The sequence below is a fragment of the Leptonotus elevatus genome, chromosome 1 (genome assembly GCF_054856555.1).
Source record: "Leptonotus elevatus isolate MCC_2025b chromosome 1, RoL_Lele_1.0, whole genome shotgun sequence".
Classification (NCBI taxonomy): Eukaryota; Metazoa; Chordata; class Actinopteri; order Syngnathiformes; family Syngnathidae; genus Leptonotus; species Leptonotus elevatus.
The window spans coordinates 9,391,137-9,413,209 of NC_141239.1; the positions used below are offsets into that span (position 1 = coordinate 9,391,137).

The window sequence follows — 22,073 nt, forward strand, 5'->3', positions numbered from 1 at the left end:
ACACCACAAATACAAACAGTACAACATTTTAGACTTAAAATTAACTTTTTTGTATAGCATGACATTACTTTTTTTTTTTATTATGGTTTTATTGAACATATAAACATAAAGAAACACAAAACACATTACAAATTTTAAATATAAGTTGAAGTAAAAGAAAAAGAAAAACAAGAACAAGAAGAAAGAAAATAGTTTATATGTTCAAAAGGGTTGGAGGAAATACTTCAACGTATTTCTCAAATATTTGCTTTTTGGAGTAATTTGTATGTATATATTGTTTCCTTTTGTCCAAACGGAAATCTTTTCCTGTATTTGTCTCCTCACCTCATTCTTATTGCACCTTTCCGCAATGGCATGCCCGATGTTTGGCTTTCTAAATATAATCTTTTGCATGCTGTAATGTTTGTGCATGTTCCTGCTTGGTGGCTCCTCAGACCACTCCCCCAAAGATCTTCCATTGCACTGAGAACATTTAGCTATTGTTAACCTCATACGTGTTAACAGTCAAGTCATGACCGTACACAGCAGGACAATTTAGAGAAGAGCAGGGGAGAACATGCAAACTCCACAGAGGAAGGCCTGAGATTCAAACCCAGAAATTTACAACTGCTAACCACTAGTGCAAATGCATATTATAATAATAATATTCATTATGACAATTAAAGGTTTAGCAACAACACACACGCCCCATCTTGCCCTGCTTTATCAGCAAGAGGTCACGCCCTGCAAAACTGCATCATCATCATCATTATGTGCCATGATGATAAATGAGAAGATTTTACCCGTCGATGATGTCGTCGAAACCTTTTGTTTTGTTTCCTTTGTGTGACTCACCTGAAAGGTAGCGGAGGAGGAAGAGGAGGAGGGGCGGGGCCTAACCCACCTGTGTTTGTCAAGTCTGACACAAGAGGATCCCAAAATAGGCTCAAAAAATAAATGTTTGTCAATGTTGGCTAAATAAATCAAAGAAGGGCCAAGAAACGATTATGACTAATTCAACGTATGCTTATCCAATGGAAATCTTTAGTGCAAAATGACAAATCTGATCAAATTATTTAATTACTTCACAATTTTAATTAAAAAAAATACAAAAACAGATCCTTTTGAGTGTTTATTTTTATCCTTTAACTAAATTGCTGTTTTTAATGTTTATTTTTATGCACCTAACTAAACAGATAACATTTTAGGTAATTCTTTGTTTTTCATATTCATATAATACAAACTATAAACTTGATTACATTGAACACTATAATTATTTTCCAAATGAAGTATTTGATATTCATGTTGTATAATCAATTATTTTAATAAATGCATTTGTTTCACATTTGGTTTAAAAAACGAAATAGCTAGTCAGATTCATATTTTCATCCTGTATTTATAATCATGTAATAGCTTATTTGTATTAAATTGATAGTAAAAAAAAACAAAAAAACTAATTACAGCAAATTACATGGGATATAAAAAATATTTTAAATAGCCAGTCATAAATGAAAACATAATTTGTTGTATGTTGCCTTTGCAAAAATATTTCTGTACTTATAAAGCTGCACCCATTTATGATTGTTGAATATTTTTATCCTTCTACCTAAATTTAATATTTAAGGTATTGTTTACAAGCATAATAGAAAAACAAATATTTTAATGAATTCATATGGTATTTGTTTTTAAATGTGTTGTGTATATCTGATAGCTCTGATTTGCCACACAGATTACAAAATAATGCATAGTATGGCCACTTTTGCTTTTATTACACAACACATACAATGCACGTGTAAATGTCCACCCAAAAGATGACAACTTACAATAAATACAAAGTTCATTAAATAAAAAAAACACAACATTCATGATTTATTCAGTGAAAATGTTAGCATTGGCTTAAGGCATTTGCATTGTCGCTAGAATCAATCTAGTGTGCAAATATTACAATATATTGCTCTAAAACATATATATTTAAAAAAAAACAACAACATATTTCTACATTATGTTCAGTGTTGACTCAGTTAGCCAGCTAGCATTATGGTAATTATTGTAACAACAATAAAAGGCACTTGTCTACTGTGATTAAAAAAAACAAAATGATCAATAAAACATTCTGTATATAAAAAAAAAATCACGTTTTGTTATTAGCATAATCGTTGCCACCCTGAAGAGTAAAAACGTGAGGCATTAATTCCCCAACGAGAATGTAGCAGTTAGTGTTAGCAATCCTGAAGCTTGCTTTTGCTGACCAAAAAAACATTTCAGAATTGTAATCATGTCCAATCTTAGTCAAATCGCTTTGTTTGTTTGTTTAGATGATAAAAGAAAAAAAAAAGCAGCCTGTATGGGAGTGTTAGCATGTTTCCAGTTCTGCTAATAAAATAACAAATGGTAAGACATCAGTTTACTGTGCAACGAAAGGAGAGTGAATGTTTCTCTTAACTATCTTCCTATCAGAGATCGCTTTAGTTTTCATTAAATAATGAGTTTTTCTGCAGTCCTCCCAGGGTGGTATGAAAATGTAGGTTTTGTATATTTTTGGGCTTCATAACGGTTCCTTAGATGTTTAGATGGTTTAGTTTTTGCAACGGTCTCTGGTTGTCTGTCACACGTACTCCCTGTTGTCGAGATCCTTCTTGATGGCTTTTTTAATGCGGTCGATCTCGTCTTCTTCAGAGCTGTCGTACTCGTAACCGCCTTCCTTCTTCTCGTTCTTCTCGTCCGAGGCGTCGTCTCCAGGTTGGTCGTGGTCCTGCGGCGTGGTGCACTGCAGCTCCTCGCGTATGGAGTTGAGCTCCACCAGGCCTTCGTGCAGCTGCGTGGCCACCTCGCGGATCTTGCCGGCAAACTCGGACTTGGCGCCCTTCTTGAGCTCTTTGGAGTCCTTGGCCACAAAGTAGATGTCCATGCCCACGAAGAGGCCCGTGAGGACGCCGGTGGCCATGCTGGCGATCTGAACGGCGCGCGCCGCCGTGCTGCCCGCCACGTTGGCGATCTGCACCACGCGCATGATCTCGTTGGCGTTGATGAGGATGGCCTTGCCCGCCATGGCGCCGTCCTCGTAGAAGCTGCTGCTGAGCACGGGAAATTCGCGGTTGTACGCGTTGTTCTTCATCTTGATGAGGTCGAAACGCCGCAGGTTCTCGATTCCCTGCTTGATGAACTTGAGGCACTTGTTGAGGTCCGCCATCTTCTCCTGGTAGTCTTCCACGATCTTCTCCACTTTCTTGCGGTCCATGGAGTTGTTGACCTGGTTGGAGATGCTGGCGCCGGCCGAGGTGAGACCGCCGGCCGTGGCCACGCCCAGCCCCACGGCCGTCACGATTAAGGAGGTGCCAAAGGTGATGGGCGCCAGGGCCAGGCCGGCGATGGTGGCCACGCCGCCGATGGCGCTGGTGGAGCCGCCGGTGATCTGGGCGATCTTGGTGTTCTTGTTGAATTTGTCCAGGCCGTCGGCGATGCCATTCAGGTCGATTACGTGCTGCCAAAGGCTCTCGGCGCGCTCCGTGAACAGCTTGTTGAACACGCGGATGCCCTTCTGGACCTTCTCCGCCGTCACCGCAAATGCCCTGACCACAGCAAATACCAAGTTGCTCATTTATACCAAAATCCCATACACACATACAGGTATATGCCGACTGACTGAATAACTAACAATTAACTAATGTCACTCATCGGAATTGAGTGGTAATTTACATTTACAACTAACAATTAATCGCAATAAACAAAGTTTATTGGTAACTTTTGCATGGATAATTAATAACTAATGGATAATGGATAACTAATTCATTCCTTGACTAACTAACCGATGGACAAATTAACCAACCAACTAACTGATGGAAAAACTAACCTACCAATCAACTCATAACAAACAATTCCAATTAACAAAATGTTGCTGTAACTTTTGCATAAGACTACAAATTACTCCCCTAACTAATTAACCGACATACAAACTGACCAACCAACTAACTGATGGACAGCCTAACCAACTATATAAACTAACAAACAATTAATCCCAAGTTTTGTGGTACTTTTGCATAACCCTACTAAATAATTCAACTAACTGAATATTAACTGATGGACAAACTAATCAACTAACTAACTGATGGATAAACCAACCAACTCACAGACCAACCAAATAGACTAATGATTAATCCCAATAAACAAAATTTAATAGTAATTTTTGCATAATCCTTCTAACCAACCAACCAAAACAACCATCCGACACTAACAAACCAACCAACCAACCTGCTCAATTATATAATTAATCCAAACCAAGTTTTATGGTAACTTTTACATAATTCTACTAACAAAATAACCGACAAGTGACAAACTCACAACCAACCAACAACTAATCTTATATTGTAGTGTTTAATTCACGCTCCTACGAATATGGACGAGCTATCTAATTGAGTTACTAAGAAGACGAGAACCGGTAATAGCTCATAGTTACCTACCAATCGTAACTTTTATGAAATCCTACTAACCAACCTATTAATGGACTAACCAACCAACTGACCAACTAATTAGACTGACTAATTAAACTGACCAACTAAAACTATGACTAAGTAAGTAAATGACGAGATGAACCGACCTACTAACTTAATTTGCACCAATCTACTACATTCAGTGGTACATTTTGAATAATCTTACAAACCAACTCCCTTCAGTCACTAATCAAAATTGAGTGGTAACCTTTGCATAGTCCTGCTAACTCACTCACTTAACTAATTGACTGATGACTAGGGATGGGCAAAAAAGTTGATTAATGGTGTCTTGAACCAATGATGGCAAAATGGAGTGCACTGCGTCAGTTGACAATCACTATGGCACAACTCTTCTGTCCTATATTATCCATCATATAGACAGTAGGTTAATAATAAAATAAATCTCATCAAGAAATGTGTTGGAATGTCGATCCCTCGCATCAACAAGACCCATCACTCACTTAGCTTCTTCTTTATCCGTCATGTTGTCATCCTGAGGCGTGTCCTCCCAAGCTGAGGAAGAGCACATTCGGAAAAGATGCACGGTCAAGAGACAGACAATAAGAACGTGTTTGATTTTTAACACCAACATCCCGACAATGCTGCCGCGATCACCATTTCACAGCAATTCATCTTCAAAGATCAAAGCCAATATGTTATTCATTTTAGTTATGGATAACCCAGCTGGGCTCCATGAAGTTTTAGACGGAGATCAATTGTACATCGTGTAACTTACACTCCACACTGTTCCACCATTCCATAAGACCTTCCATGCCCTGGAAGAGGATTTTAAATAAATAAAAAAAGAAGAAGAGCAAATTGCTTGATTAAGGCCAGTTAATGAGGCATCGCCATGAAGATGTGATTTTGTCACACCGACCTGTACGTCTTCGGGCTGTGACGGATCAATGCGGAACTCCTCCAGACGCTCAAACAAACTCATGTTTCCACCCTCGTTCTGAAACACAAGCAATCAGAAGTCGTTACACTCCACTTGCACAGGGGTACAAGTGTTGGCAGTCTGAACAAGTACTCAAGCAGTTTGCAATTATGATCACATATAACAAAAACAATATAAAGATTGTATAAAGTGGACAGTTCTCCGCTATTGTCTGATGACAAAATGATTGCTAAAGAAAAATACAGAACAAAAAGAATTCAAAAACTAAATAAATGTTTATAACCAATGAATCTGAAAATCCCTAACCCTATGAATTATGTTAAAATAAAATAATGTTCACAATAAATGTTCTACATTTGACTGCAAATAAATTAACTGAAATTAACAGTAAATACGAATAAATGAATGCAAATACACCAAATAAAAAATCTAACCAAAAGAATATTCCATGTTTATAAATGTTTGGATTTTGCATTTTAATCTAATTAAATGAAAACAAAATAAAATTAAATCTATATATTTAAATTACATCAAATTAAATAGTTAAAACTGAAATGTTTTTAATCAGACCAAAACAATAGGACAGAGCAAAAATGCAAATAAATTAAAAAAAATTAATAAAAAAAAGCAATCAATCCACAAAAGAATCAGAATTTAAAAAAAATTAAGAAGAATAAATAGAATACAAGGATAATTCTAAATAAACAAATAAACAAAACAAACCCATGTAAACCAAACAAAACTAATCAAATTCATTGATTTCAATGACAACCAAAGTCTGTCAAGTATTGAAGCAGGTGTTCCTGCTGGATGCTAAAGAGGAGGAAGTGCTTCTTTGGTGCCATTTTGTGTTTTTGCAGAAGTGGAGTCTCCGTAAAAGGAAGCGGACAAACAAGTCAGGACACATTGTGGCGGCCTCATCTCGCTTTGCATGCCTTTAACACGGCTGCCGAGCTGCGGCTTTTGTGTCGGAATGCAAGCCAGGTGGGGGTGGGGTGGGGGTAGGGGGTCAACAAAAAAAAGTACAAACAGAAAACAGATGTTGATAAAAAATAAATAGATAAGTGTTCTCTCCCGGGAGATGAGGGAGAGAAGTACAGGCAGAGGATGTCAGGTGACCGAAACGGTGAGAAAGATGACGTAGTGGTATTGTGTGGGAAGAAAGCCCTGACTGGGTGCGACCAGAGTGACATCTTTGTCAACGAGGGTATGAATTGTGTCTTCGGAAGAGCGTTGTGTCGTGTTTCATACAAGGCCTCACAAAAGCATTGCCATTGAGTGAAAAACATCTGATTAAAAATGTGGATTTTTAAAAAATACTGTATCGAAATGCATTATACAAATAATTAATAATTACATTAAAATAAAGAAAATATTAATAAAATGAATTAATAAAAAATAAAAAAAACACTTATTTAGAACAAGATAAATATACCGTAATAAGAAAATCAATACAGCAAAATATATGTTAATGGAATGGAAATAAAAATAAAATAAAATATAAAATTCTGACAAACTAAATTGAAACAAAAATAAATGTAAAACATTAAAAAATGATTGCAATAATTTTTTTAAATATTGAAATTAAAAAACAAATACATATAATTAGAAACAATAAATATGAATATATGTAATTAAAAATAAAGGAAAACAACAAATTACAATTTAATTAAAAATATATAATTTAAATTGAAAATTAGAAATGAATGAAATTAAATTAAAATGTGACTAAAGTTAGGTCAAAATAATATAAAATTAAAAATAGTACTAAAATTAAAAAAAATAAAGAAAATTAAAACAAAACAAACAAAAATAAATTATATGAAAACAAAGCAAAAACTAACAAGTCTACCTCAGTATCTTCATCTCGCCTCTGTGTCACTTTGTTCTGCAACACACACAAAACAAACGCAATTACAACACTTGTGCTGCAACAAAAAAAACCAATTAGCTCAGTAATCTTGCTTGACCACACTTTCAAAATAAATCCAGTCAAACATGCTACACTTTGCCATTGATTAAATGCGTGAACATTACCTTGACGCGAGGTAGGAAGGGATTGTGTCGCTTCGGCTTCTTGACTTTGACCTTAAAAGTAAAAATCAAAAACAAGGGAAATGACGAAGGTGAAGAATTTATTATTTAAAAAAGCAAGACAAAAAAAAAGACCTCTTCTGATTTGTTGCTGCCATCTTCCTCCTTTTTATTCTCTTTGGACTTGTCGTCATCATAATTTTCTTTTTCTTCGCCTTTCAGCTCTGTGTCGTCGGATGGAGCCTGTCGTCACGAGATACCGTCAAATGTTAAACGCTGCCAAGTGAAAACGCGCGATATTCACGTACCTTGGCAGCAGCACGGGTCATAAATGGGTTGTAGCGCTTTTGTTTCTTCTTGATCTGAAAAAGTGATGTGAACATAACGTGAAACCCAGATCGATTTTTTTTTAACATCTATGCTAATTTCCGTTAGCCCATCTATTGCATTTTTCTTTAAATGTTAGTGGAATTGTGTTAGAGGTTAAATGATTTGCTGTTCAAATATACATACTGTACAGTGTATAATTTTCCTAGGGATCGAGCTAGACCACAAATAGCAAATATTTCGCAAATAACGGAGAGGGGCATCCCAAAAGTGATTAGGAATACATTAAAGGAACTGTTAATTGAATTTAAACACAGTAGCAAACACGGTGAAGCGGCATTTAGCTATTATGCTGCGTGCAAATGGAATAAGTTGCCAACAGAAGTAAAGCCATCCTCAAATAAATGCTTTTAAATCCAGGTTAAAATAAAAAAAAATAAGAAATCTTCCCCGCTCACATTCTTTTGATTAAGGTAGTGTGCATTGCAAAAAGAGGTAGATAGCATTTCAAACGCTTAGCAACATACTGTAGACAGTATTTTGCCATGAAAACAAACCAACAAAAAACAAGTAGGCAGTGTTTTTTCCACAAATAACGGGGACATAGGTTCAACGCAAAAATCCACAGTCACGTGCATTCACAAATGCTGATATAGATATAAACAGAAGTACAATGATTTTTTGTTGTTGTTGTCAGTTTTACAGTAAACTTCAACTGGAGAACTGTGCGAGTGAGAGATTCATTTCCTCAAAGTGATGTTAATGATTGCGTGAGAACAGAGCATCAGTTTTACTAGCTTTTAGCAAAACGATACCAATTCTTAAACTATTTCGTCAAAACATCTGGCACACGTGCATCTCACCGCTTTGCCCTCCACCGCGGTCGCCTCGTCCCTCTCGCCGTCTTCTTTCAGAAGCTCGTCATCTGATTGGCTCTGCAAAATAATCACCCGGTTAATAGGCGTTGACTAAATTCACATTGCAGCTCAATGTCACATGACACACGACAACAACCTGATGCGGGTTTTCTTGCTTGGGCACAGCTTTGTTGGCTCCTCGGCTCCTCATCTCCTGAAATTCAATAGCGCTGTGTAAGAAGCAGGTCAAGCACAAGCACGCTAAAGCGTTTCTTTAGCGACTGTGTTTAAGAGCAATTTTAGGACTCTTGGACAATTTTTGACAGCTTTGGAACTATTCATTTGGTTTTTAACATTACGCTGACGATGTTTATGGACAATTTTATATTTCAGTCACTAAACAGAGTATTTAAGATCAACTTTAGGACTCTTGGTAATTATACTGACTTGCATATTAGGCCAATTTGTATGGAACACAACAATGACTGTTTTAAGAGAATTTTAGGACTTTTTTTTCCTGTCTGGTTTTGGACAACTTAGTAGGATTTGACTTAAATATGTCACTAGTGGGGTTTCCATTCAATTGTTTTGAAATTGATAAGCAAATTTACTTAAAATGCGCAAAACGGACATGTGACTTATGCCCGTTTCCATCTGTTCTTCTTTTGCCAATATTGAGAGGGGACTCCGCCGCTGTAGGTGGCGGTATACACCATAGAGATGTGATCCACCAGTAATTTAAAAGAAAAAGAAGAGGACCAGGAAGCGACTGCGCCGTGCGATGACGTCGTATAAGTTTGCTTTCGTAATTCTTGATAAACCGTAGCGTTTCTTTGCTGTTTTCCATCTAAAATTGCATCAATATTCGCTTATTTAACTAATTGCAAAAATATTTCTGTTTTATCGTCCCCCCAAACATATCGTAATTTATCGTTTGCCATTGCTTTGTGACCACAAACGCACGTGTGACGTAATGTCCGGTCAAAATATTTGATATTTGTTACATGTTTCCATAGCCAAAATTTGCATTTTCCTTTTATCGATACGCTTCAAAATTTACCCTCTCGAAGCGTAAAAACTCTTTTGCGAATCTTGGGCCCTTTTTCGAATTTCTAGCTTATCGCATTTCTTGAAAATTCTAATAAAAATGGGTGGATGGAAATGGAAACCCACTACTGACAGTGTTTTAGGTCCATTTGAGAACTCTTGATACTGCTTTTAAACACCTGTAGGACTTTTTAGTCTTTTGAATGCTATACTGACTGTGTTTTAGAACAATTTTGGGACAAGATTGGCCTTAAAGGCAACACAGACTGTTCAGGATTCTTTTTGGTCTCAAATCTAACACCGACTGTGTTTTAGATGAATTTGAGGACTCTCTTGATTTCGAACACTTTGCTGTCTGTGTTCTAGGTCCATTTCAACACTAGAAACTCCTTCTACCTCCTGCGTAGGCTTGTGTGGGGGCACTACAGGAGGTTCCTTGTGTGCCTTCACCCGGGACGTCATGTCCTTGTTGTCCTGCAAGAGGCAAAGTACATGCTATTTGTTGGCCCAAAGCGTAGTTAATGAAAACCTGGCTGCGGGTAAGCCACATAATGAGTCAGGAAATACCTTAGCGTCTTCAGATGCTTTCGCCTTGGCTTTGTCTTGATCCTGTGAATGCATGAAAGCGACACAAAGTTAAAGTGGACGTGTCGCCACAAGAGCGCAAAGTGGAAGCAAACTGCTGTCAACCTCTTGGGCGGGTCGCCGTGGAAGTGGCGGTGTTTCACTTCTCTGCTTTCTCTCTTTGTCGACGGCGTTGTTTTTGAGCTGGCCAGGGCGACACACAGGAAGGATTTAAAGGAGGATGCGTGTGTGTTGTCACCGATTACTCATGATAATGAATATACACTACTTTCTGTTTCCCCTCCATTTGCTTGTCAGTTTCTTTCAGCGTCTCAGCGTCTTCATTGTCCTTTTGCACAAACAAGTAAAGTCAAGTTGAAATTAATTTTTGTTTTTACTTTTGCATGAAAACTTTATTCATAAGTTAACAGTTGCCAAAGCACTGCCAAGGATTGCATTGCCACCAAAAATACCTCATTTCCAAACCAAATCTTTTTGATAAACTATGCTATAAACTATAAAAATATTTTTTTTTTTAGCAAAGGACGGATTAATTTGCGTTGAGGTCGAGTGATGAGCTCAAAGCTGCGTTCAAGACCACATGAGTCATGAAATTGTTCTGAAACAGTCTTAAAAGAAGTCAAGTCAAAAAATCTTTACAATAATATGTTGTATGTGGCCACTAATCTAAACACGGTATTCTGATTAATATTGCATTTGTGGAATAGCAAAATCCACCTGTTTTTATCCATGGCATTTTGCCACTTGCTGAAAATGACATCACAGTTCCTAAGGGCTTATGCTGCATTAGACGATGGTCGGAAGTCGGTCTTTTCCGAGTTCAAACCAGAAAGTGTGTACGGGAACGCCCCCTTGAACTGGGAAATCCCACTTGTGAAGTCGGGAAAAAAAGGACCCTGACTTCACCGACGGACTACAATGTGACGTCACTCTACAATGGCGACCCCTTTGGAAACACAGACTGTAAAACACAATTTACTCAATTATAAAACTAGATTTCTTCATTCATAAATATTCGACATAACTTCACGTAACACAACGTACGTGACAGTATGCCGCTGTCTCCCTGCATGAAATGATACGATGAACTCCTGAACTGTATTGAATGCTTATGAACTGAGATAAAAACAATAAATGAAGCAAAATTGCGAGAAGGCAAGTTTGCTGGAGTTCAAAATGAGTTGTGAGGACCAAAATAAAAAACAATTTATCACTATCCGCCATTTTGGTTGTTTACTTTTGCCTCGAACGCTTTCAGGTCGGAACTGGGAAAAAACAACTGATACATCCGACTTCCGACCATCCTCGAATGCAGCATCAGCTTGCAAACGTCACATGACCAAACCTAGAAAACAGGTGAGCCGTGATTGCTCGTTGCCTGAGCCCTTAAGACTTTGTGATGTGATTTTCAGTCGACAGCAAGTGGCAAAATGGCCGCCCCCTGAGATAGATACAAATGGGTGGATTTTTTTTTTTACTTATCTTCCCCTTTAAAACACAGCCAACACTGACTGAAATAGTTCTAAAATTGTCCAAAAAACATCACCAAGGCTGCATTCAAGGCCAAAAGAGTCCCAAACTAATCCTACAAAAGTCAGTGTTGCATTCAAGAGCAAAGAAGTCCTTTATTTGTCTGAAAGCAGTCCAAAAAAAATGTCTAACATGGTCCTAAAACACAGTAAGCATTGCAGTCAAAACTTAAATAAAAAAATCATTCAGTGTTGCACTCAAGACCAAAGTGTCTGAAAATCGACCTTAACCAGTCAGCAGGTTCTGAACTGGACCTAAAATGCAGTCAGTATACTGTAGCGTTTAAAAAATGTCCTCAAACAAATGGACCCAAATCAATTTGATACCACTTCTTTTCAGACCGATGTAAGTACACAAATTCACTCTGAGGACTCACCGATACTGAGTACCATTACCTCTAGTACTTTCGATATATAGAATTTATTTTAACAAAATGACAATTTTTTGATGCAGATGTGTCAAACTGTTGCAGTATAGCGCCAACTACTGCAGAGGAGGACTTACTTAATCAATGTCAGATTATAATTTTTGGGCCTTAAGCATCTGTGGATGATATCGGCAGCCTCTGCGAGTACCCAATATGTTAAAATGTCGCCCATCACTACTCAAAACCAAAGAAGTCCAAGAATTGTTCTAAAAGACAGTCTATGTTGTGTTCCAAGAACATATCATCTTGGAATGGTTTAAAAACTGTCAAAAATGGTTGTAAACTGTCCTAAAAAAAGAAGAAAAAAAGTCAACAGTCCAACAGAGCTCTGAAATAGACCTAAAGCACAGACAGAATGCATTCAAAACTAAGGAAATGCCGGAATTGTCCTAAAAGACAGCGAGAGCTGCGTTCAAGACCGGAAAGAGCACAGCCACCGATAAACTGATGATTCCATCACCACCAAAATCCCCATGACTAGCACCGTCACCATGAAGCTCAGCGGAAACAAACAGCAATCCCGTTACTTTATTGGCAGGCCTGAACGGGTTCAGTTTGGACATGGCTCCCATCACGGCGTTCTGAGGGAGGCGAGGACACGTTAAGATGGATGCCGCGGAGGACAACCACTAACTTTGAAGCACCAAAGAGGAAGGTTTCAAAACCTGTTTATGACCGGACGACTTGTCGCTGGCGGCGGGCGCGTCATCATCACTGGAGTCACTACTCTGCTTGTCCTTCCCGGATCGGAATGGATTCAGCTTGTTCATGGCGCCGGCCAGCTTGCTCTGAAATAAAACAAGTCAAACAAACATGAATCAGTTGACGCAGAGGAGGTTGAGGATTTCCACAAAACGACTTTAAGAACCTGCTTATGGCTGGTCTGGTTCTCGCCGGTGTCCGACATCTCCTCGGTAGCATCCGCGTCTGAGTTGTCTTTCTCCTAAACAACCGCACACACAATCGTTTTCATATTCATATTTTTGTAGCTTTTCATGTGAAAGAGTAGAAAGAGGTGAGCGCACCGGTTTGTCGGCGTAGAAGGCGTTCTTCATCATGGCACTGAAGCCGTTCTGAAAGCAAACAGACACACTTGTGTTAATGGTCAAATTCTTCACAAACATATTTATTGATGAGTTTTATTGATTACATGTTTGACTTTGGGCTTCTCTGTCAGGTTTTCTTTGGAGCCAAGCGACTTCTCTGCGAGACTGTCGCTGCTGGCCGCCGTCAAGTCCTCCTAAAACACAAATTGCAAAGTGAACTTAAATTGTACGCTTATCTAAAACGTAAAGAAAATTGGCTCCACTCCTGCTGCTCACCTGAGACTTTTCTTTTGACAGCTTTGGGGATTTTTTAAACATTCCGCTAAACATTCCAGCAGATTCCTGGGAAACAGCACATTAGCATTATTACTTGTGTGTGCCTGAAGTAAAGTAATCGTCACCTTATTGCTGGGGGCCAGATTGTTGCCGCTCCCTGACTGCTCGTCGTTTTCGGACAAATCATCCTGGAATAAAAACAGATTGGCATCCATTGTAGGAGGATGACGTCATACATATGAGAGGCATGTCTCACCTGAGATTGTGTTCTTTTTGGAGATTTCTTAAACATCCCGCTGAACATTCCGCTGCTCTCCTACAGGGAAAACACATACAATGTGCTCAAGAAATGTCAAATATGTATATTTTACAACTTCTATACACAACCAGCATTGCGTTCAAGGACAAAAGAGGCCTGAAACTGTCCTTCATTAAAGTGGAAGTCAACCTTCAACATTTCTTGACAATAAGATATTATATGTGACCTCACTAGTCTTAACATGACATTCTGATTAATATTACATTTGTGTAATATGAGTTATGCAGCAAAATGCAGCAGTTTTTAATTAATTCCATCAGAGTTGCTCAGGGCTCAGGGAACAACCAATCACAGCTCATCCGTTTTCTGAAGCTGAATTGTGATTGCTTGTTACTTGAGACCTGAGCAACTGTGATGTCATCTTTAGTCGACAGCAAGGGGCAAAATGGCCGCCCACTAAGATGGGAGAAAAATGGCTGGATTTTGCTGCTTAACTCATATTCTACAAATGTAATATTAATCAGAATGTCATGTTTAGACTAGTGAGGTCACATATAACGTATTATTGTCAATAATTTTTTGGGGGGATGACATCCCCTTTAAACACGAGACATGCATTCAAGACAAAACAAGTAAACAGATTTAATGTTGTGTTCAAAATCCCCCCAAAACAGCTCCTGAAACTGTTGCAAGATATTCAGCATCACATTCAACAACAGAAGAAGTCAGCATTCAGGACCGAAACAGTACAATTGACCTAAAATGGTCAGTGCTGCGTTTAAGACCAAAAGAGTCAACAAACAAGTTCATTGTTACATTCAAAACCAAAGGAGGCCCAATTATGTCCTAAAACACAAAAAATGACTAAAATGGTCCTAAAACTGAGTCAGTGTTCAAGATTAAACAGTCCTAAAATGCATTTACAAGACATATTCTCAAGATAAACAGAATTCCAAAATTGCCCAAAACACAACTTGTGTTGCGTTCAAGGGCAAAAGCATATTAAACTTGCGTTCAAAGCCAGAAGAGTCCTAAAGCTGTTCTAAAATATTGTCCGCCTTATATTCCAGACTAAAAGACAATTGTCTGAAAACACATTTAGTGGTATGTTCAAGACAAAAAAAATGTCTGGGAATTGTCCGAAAACTCATTAAAACTTAAAACTCATTCAGTGCCAAAAACGTTTGAGTACCACAACAACAACAAGCAGACAGTGTTGCTTCAAAACTGAGAGTCCTTAAAAAAATTGGAGTGAACGCATTCAAAGTACTCATTAAATAGACCTGAAACAAAGACAACGTAACGTACCAGACCAAAAAAATCAATTTGACCAAAAAACAGTCAGTGTTGCATTCAAGACCAAAAGAATGCAGAAAATGCCATAAGAACCACATTCCAAATCAATTCTGGAGCAAAACAGTCCTGAAATTGTCCTTAACGTTTTCATTGTGATAGTAAATACTCACTCACCTTGGTGTTATCATTCACATTGTTGTGGCTGGCCGACATGTCAATGTCGAGAAGATCCTAAAATAACATCTAATATTTTACTTTGCTTTTATGTTATTTGACATTCATATATAGGTGTCATCAGTGGCGTGCACAGACATTTTTGGTGGGGCAAGTGCTCTGGATGGAAAAAAGGTCGCTTTTGTGCATATCATTGACAATTGCGAGATGATGTCACAAGTCAAGATGGTGGTCAATTTGGTGAACGAAATCTATCCACTCATTGAAAAGCATTGGACTTTGGATCGTTGTAATTTGTTTTGCGATGATTATTTTGATTTCAAAATGTGATGAGATGTCATTTGACTACTATGACAATCGGTGTGGCTTGTATGATAGTCACGGGCAAAAGCATTACAATCAGTCGTTTGTTTTCACCGTATAAAGGAAGCATTTGCATTGTGTTGCATTGGTGAAGTATCAGAAATGTCCAAATGTTCAGAATTGCATTACACACACATATACTAATAATAATAATTAACTCATTCATTGCCATAAATTAATTTACAAATAAAAAAAAATTGGGGGTGACAGGCAATTACATTTTTTAATTGTAATTATTAATTAATCACATGACTTCACTAGTTAACTCATGATTAATCACAAATGTTATATCTGTTCTAAATGTACAATAAAAAAATCTAGGTTTTCATACTCTTAACAAAAGTGGGAAAAATGTTAAACTAATAGAAACAGTTAAAAATAATTTTTGACATTTATAGCCGTCAATGGCAGTGAATGAGTTAATACCGCACAGATAGTTTTAGGACAGCCTATATTAACGCAAAATAGGGCAAGACTTGTAGCATAGAAATCACTTAGTTATGGTTTGTACAAAAGACTAGCTAATAATAGCTTCATACCTGCTGATTTAGTACAAACCACTTAACTCGTTCACTGCCATTGACGGCGATAGAAGTAAAAAATTAATTTTAACTATTTCTATTAGTTTAAATATTTTTCTACTTTTGTTAACAAGAGTATGAAAACTTTTTTTTTATTGTACATTTAGAACAGATATAAAATGTGTGCTTAATTGTGAGTTAACTAGTGAGTCATGCGATTAATTGCGATAAAAAATTTGAATCGCCTGACGCCCCGAATTTTTAATAATCTTTAAGTCGCGTCAGGCGATTACAATTTTTTATTGTAATTAATCGCATGACTTCAATAGTTAACTCACGATTAATCACACATTTTATATCTGTTCTAAATGTACAATAAAAAAAAATAAAAAAATTGTAGGTTTACACACAAAATGTTAAACTAATAGAAATAGTTCAACTGAATTTTTGACGCCTATAGCCGTCAATGGCAGTGAATGAGTTAAAAATAAAATGTGAACATCTTTTAAGATTTTTTTATAAAATTAACCTTAAGGAGCAAATCAAATTTAAAATGGGAGCTTTAAAAGATGCTACTTGTTAATATGACTCTCTCTCGCCTTGACTCTGACCTTTCTTCTTCATGCGTCTTTGAATTCATCCAAGAGAGCAGATGCTTCCCTTGACTGCTTGTTGTAGCTCCTTTTCTTTTTCCCTTTCCAGCCTCTCCTTTCTAGGCATTATGCTACAATTAGTAACTAAATAGACCAATTGTAACCAAACAGACCAATGGCATGAGAATGAATAAGACTGACTGTTGTCACTCATTACCAGAAGGCAAAAGGGTATTTTTTACAGGCAATTAACAATTCCAAACATCTGGGCATTCCACAATGCAACTCAATGCAAATGCTTCGACCACCAACGACATATTGGATTGCTTTTGACTGCGACTACTAACATAAAACAAACCAGACAGAAACAACAGTTCATCACATTTTGAAGTCAAAATAATCCCCGCAAATTACAACGATCCAAAGTCCAATGCACGGACCACAGAGAGCTTCCTTTCGCCGTCATTAGTTGTACCCTGTGTGCTGGTCATCACGTTATCTATTATTGATTTGGCGTATAGCGTTAAACTAGCTAATTAGGTGGCCATTCTGCTAATTTATGCTGAGTTGTTGTATGAGACATGCTCCTTCAAAACAAAATGATTATAGGTATAGAGGGCAAACAAACAATACAATTACACTGGATTCACAGTTAACTGGCTGGGGTCGACAGAGGAGACTAACAGTCTGCATTCATGTGACAAAGAGAGACAGGAAGCTAGGTCGGGGGTGTTTAATCATGTAGCTTTTCTAAAATATTGACCTGTCCTCAGTAAACAAAACGATCTTTCCAAAGGGCACTTTTTTGAGAGAGGGCAGAGGGGCAAGGGTGTCAGCACCACTAGGGGTCTGCCTGTGCACGCCAGAGTGGGTGTCATCTTAGTATGGTGTATCACCTGCGAGGGTCTGCGTGCGTGCCCCCGTTTAGGAGTTTTTTTCATCATCCCGCCCAACACTCCAGACTTGTCCTGGGTAGAACAAAACGACTTTTGCATCAGAGGCTCACTTTTGAGAGCTAACTGCACACCTCTTTGCTCACCTTGGCCGACTTGCCTTCATCTAAGTTGCCGTTGCTGCCCGAAAACTCTGGATTGTGCTGCGAGAGCGCCACCTAAAAAAACCCCCCCAAAAACACAGAATGTGTGTGAAAACAAACTCCAGCAGAGTCCTAAAATACATTCAGTATTGCATTCGAGAACAAAAAAGTACTCCCACAGTCGTAAAAGACAGTGTTGCTGCAAAGTTTTCTGTGGAGCATATTGATTTCACGCTCTGTCTTGGAACACAAAGTTAAAGTTAATTTGAAAAATCAAATAGTAGTAATAGAATTTTCATTTAGCAATGTTCTTTTGAAGTTCTTCGTGAAGAACGTTGATTTCACACAGTTTTTGGAACATCATATGAAAACAACAATCAAATTGTATTTCATGGCTCTATTGTAAACATGAACCTTTATGATATTAAATATTCACCTTGCTGTTGTCGTTTACGTTGTTATTGCTGGTGGACAATTCGATGTCAAGAAAATCCTAAGAGGACACAATATATTTTATGACACTTTAAACGCATGTATAAGTGCAATTTTAACATTATGTACCTGTGAGGGCCTGCGTGCGTGTCCCCGTTTAGTTTTTTTCAGTATCCCGCCCAACACGCCAGACTTGTCCTGCGAAGGACGAGTGAGTTTACCATCAGAGGCTAACTGCTTTGAGCTAACTATAGGTACAAGCGTGTGCTCACCTTGGCCGGCTTGCTGTCATCTAAACTGCCGTTGCTGGCTGAAAGCTCTGGCTTGTGCTGTGAGAGCGTCGCCTAAAATAACCCAACAACACCATGTTCTTGAAAACAACATTAGCAGCATTGCATTCAAGTCCAAAAATGTTTCTAAAAATGCTCCAAAACACATCCAATGCTGCATTTATGAACATAAAATGCAGTTTTACATAACTAGGCAATATAAGGCAAAATGAGTCCTAAAATTCCCTAAAAAACCAAAACAGTTTTGAAATTGTCTCAAAACAGTCAAAAAGGGTTTTGAAATGGGCCTAAAACACAGCCCGCATTGTATACAAGACCAAAAGAGTCCTAAAATTGTTCTACAACAGAGTTGCGTTCAAGACCTCAGGAGTCATAAAATGGTCATAAAACACTAAGTGTTGCATTTAAGGACAACCAAGTACTGCAACGGCTCTATAACAGTCAGTTGCATTCAAGACCTCTCCAACCCCCAATGAAGCTTGTCTCGTTTGTTTAAGATGTTCTTTTAGCCAGGAAAATCTAAATAATGTGGAATAAAAAAAAAATAGATCAACAAACCTGCTGTGACTCTTTGGACAATTTAGGCTGTTTCTTAAACATGCCCTTAAACATGCCTCCTTTGTCCTAGAATCATGACAAAAAGACAATTATTTGGTTGTTTTCATTAGCCTAATGGACACACATGCAACAATAGAAAGCAGCCTGTGACCTTGGTGTTGTCGTTCAGACTGTCGTTACTCTTTGACAGTTCGCTGCTGACTGACAGGTTGTCCTGGAAACATTTAAACTGTAAAGTTACAATTATTATTATCCTCATTATCATCATTGACATATTATGTTACCTGTGGTTCGCTCGACTTTGAGGATCTCTTGATCATGCCGCCGAACAACGCCGCCTTTTGCTGAAATGTAAGCGTTCATTTTTTTTAGGGATGTTCAATTATCGATACCACTTTTTTTCCAGATGAATATCAGTACAAGTACTCAACTCTTGAGTAGCTACCGATATCTTTATCTAATACTGATACCACTAGTACATACCCCCCCAAAGACATTTTTTTTAAGAAAGACCTATATTTTCCAACATAGCATTTTTTTCCCTTCAAATTGCACAAAAGTAATGGCAATTTTTTATTCTTATTTCTACTTCCTTATCTATAGTAAAACGGCCAGAAGAGGGTATCCGAAAATGGTATCAGCCACTGTCGCAGTGGTATTGGCACCGATACTTGGCATCAATATTCGCCCATCTCTAAAACATAGTATATTTTTTTTCCATAAATGGTAGGTGGTCATTAGTAAACTGCAGATGGATATACAGTAGAGTACTTGTTAGAATTTGGGCAAGAGCGCTTTAAAAAAAAAATTGTAGTACATCAATGGTATATTGTGATTTATGTCAAGTGAAAGTTGAGTTTAAAACACAAGTTTTTATTTTTAAGATATGGTATACTTATTTTATTTAAGTGTGCATATTTATTTATTTTGAGGTTTGACTATTATGATTATGACTATTATGATAATGAAGACTATTATGTCTTAAATTACTTTTTAAATATTTTTGTTATTATTTAACAAAGTATTTTAGAATATTTGAGAAACACGTGTACATTATTAAATAATTCATTTATTTTCCATATAGTTTAAAAAAATGGTTAGGATTTTTATATTTAATTTTGTATTACTTTCTTAAACATGAGCATGATTTTGAATAGTTTTACATTTAAATGTCCTTAGTCATGATCTTTTAAATTATTTGCCTCATTTAAATGCAGGTTGGAATGTGGGCACATCATACAAATGGACTGCCTATCAACAACATGTGTCAGAGTATGCTGGAATTCTAATCGTTGGTAAAGCACTGCACATAACCCAAGATTGTTTTAATTCCTGCACATGTTCACAAGACTCCACACATTCCTTATAATTGACTGAATGCTATTGTTTTGGTTAGCAACAGTGTTCGAATGGTCTCCACAGTTTATTGAGGTCAACACAAGACCAAAAGCAGCGACAAATGTAATTGTACTTATTTGTTTTATTTTATCCTGAAGCAAAAGGAGAGGCGTTTGTTTAATTTAAGTGGAATCGATAACCAAATCAATATCTCAGTATTGATGCAAGATTATATTAACAACATAGCGGCATTGAGCACATGATCGTACATTAGTAATTTTAGGAAACTACTTTTCATTTCTTCACTTAGCTTTTAAACGTCTGAAATTCGTTTGCCTTTTAATGCTGTATTTTTCCATTAAACTTTTTCTAAATATGTGAAGCATATTAAGTTACCTTGTGTATGAAATGTGCTCTTTAAATAAAGCTGCACATTTATTAATACCACACTTTTCCACCTGTTTATTTACACTGATATCATATATTTTGTTTGATATCATGAGTTATGCTAAAACAATTATTATGGAATGTAAATAGTACTTCAATTTAACCAGGAATAAATATCTATTCTCTATAGAACAGCCCAGTGAATAGTTACGAGTTAGCATATTGCTGTCAAAGTCACGGACTTTTGTTGCGTTTATAAACGAGTTTAAAGTCGGAAATCACGATAGTCAAGATTATCATCACAAACGATATTTATTGATTGAATTAGTACTCACCGCAACGTCTCCTGCTCCATCACACTCCAAATCCAGATCAAGGTCGCCGTACCGATCCTGCCCAAACAAACACGTTGAACTTGTGAAACACTTAAAATCAACATAAAATGTGTGTGGTTAAGGTAAAGCTCCTCTCTCATACCATTTTGGTTCTGTCTCCGAAGAAAACTCGTGAAGATTATGTCTCTTAGTTCTTTCTGTTAAGGAGCTTTCCGGGTTTCTGGGTTGAAAAGTTCCGCCCACCCCCGCTCACTTGTGAGTGGGGAGAAAAAAAACTTCACCCAGCTCCTTGTGACGGGATTTATACAATAACAACGTTTAAAAACCCAGACGAACCAGTTCCACGAGCCTCGTCTTTATTTAGAGACAGAGGGCGTGGTCTGTTTCACCTGGCAGCAGGATTGTTGTGTTGTGCTGCGTTCAGCGCCACTCGGAAATCTCACACTCTTATATACTGTGTGTGTGTATTATATATATATAATATATATATATTATAGCTATAATTCACAGTAAAAATATATCTATATACTACACCTTGGGGGTGCTATTGAAAAATAGCCTAAATACGCATCTGTGCGTGTGTATATATATATATACTTATGAACTTGTGTGTTTGTGTATATATATTCATATATACATACAAACACACAAGTTCATCCATCCATCCTTAAGGTTAAATTATTTCTATTTATTTTTTAAATTATTTGTACTCCATACATTTCATGCCTCATCTTGGAATAAATCAAAAAATAAATAATGAATAAAAAAATCCATGAAATTAAAAACATCTTTGTCTGTGCAGTACATTGAGGTCATGCACTGTGTTGAAACACAAAGTAAAATATATATATATATTTTTTTTAAATATATGCAATATTTCAATAATTTGCAATTTTCTTTTTAATACTTCTAAGTTATTTTGGAACTTCTCAAATTGAAAAGAAAATTACAGGCATATCCAGTTAAATACACAAACAATTTCTCTTTTCACGGCT

General features: G+C 37.1%; 1 protein-coding gene across 4 annotated transcripts; it reads right to left on the reverse strand.

Annotated features, from left to right (window-relative positions):
- Window positions 1-1,727: 1,727 nt before the first annotated feature.
- Window positions 1,728-21,425, reverse strand: apol1 (apolipoprotein L, 1). 4 transcript variants are annotated; one of them, XM_086084997.1, is made up of 33 exons: window positions 21,221-21,425; window positions 21,079-21,135; window positions 19,303-19,362; window positions 19,170-19,232; window positions 19,019-19,084; window positions 18,443-18,514; window positions 18,300-18,368; window positions 18,175-18,231; window positions 17,742-17,813; window positions 17,599-17,670; window positions 15,226-15,282; window positions 13,753-13,812; window positions 13,622-13,684; window positions 13,497-13,562; window positions 13,325-13,414; window positions 13,200-13,247; window positions 13,043-13,117; window positions 12,840-12,962; window positions 12,702-12,755; window positions 10,486-10,545; window positions 10,323-10,400; window positions 10,200-10,241; window positions 10,029-10,106; window positions 8,743-8,799; window positions 8,592-8,663; window positions 7,710-7,763; window positions 7,537-7,644; window positions 7,405-7,455; window positions 7,220-7,255; window positions 5,347-5,424; window positions 5,203-5,242; window positions 4,928-4,979; window positions 1,728-3,548 (listed from the first exon to the last, which is right to left on the reverse strand). In XM_086084997.1, the coding sequence occupies exons 1-33, from the start codon at window positions 21,221-21,223 to the stop codon at window positions 2,585-2,587; spliced, it is 2,997 nt and encodes a 998-aa protein (XP_085941123.1). In that variant the 5' UTR covers window positions 21,224-21,425; the 3' UTR covers window positions 1,728-2,584. The 4 variants fall into 4 exon arrangements, with proteins under 4 accessions (XP_085941123.1, XP_085941115.1, XP_085941134.1 ...); XM_086084989.1 differs by having other exon boundaries at window positions 19,170-19,247; XM_086085008.1 differs by lacking the exon at window positions 12,702-12,755 and having other exon boundaries at window positions 19,170-19,247.
- Between the last annotated feature and the right edge of the window lie 648 nt (window positions 21,426-22,073).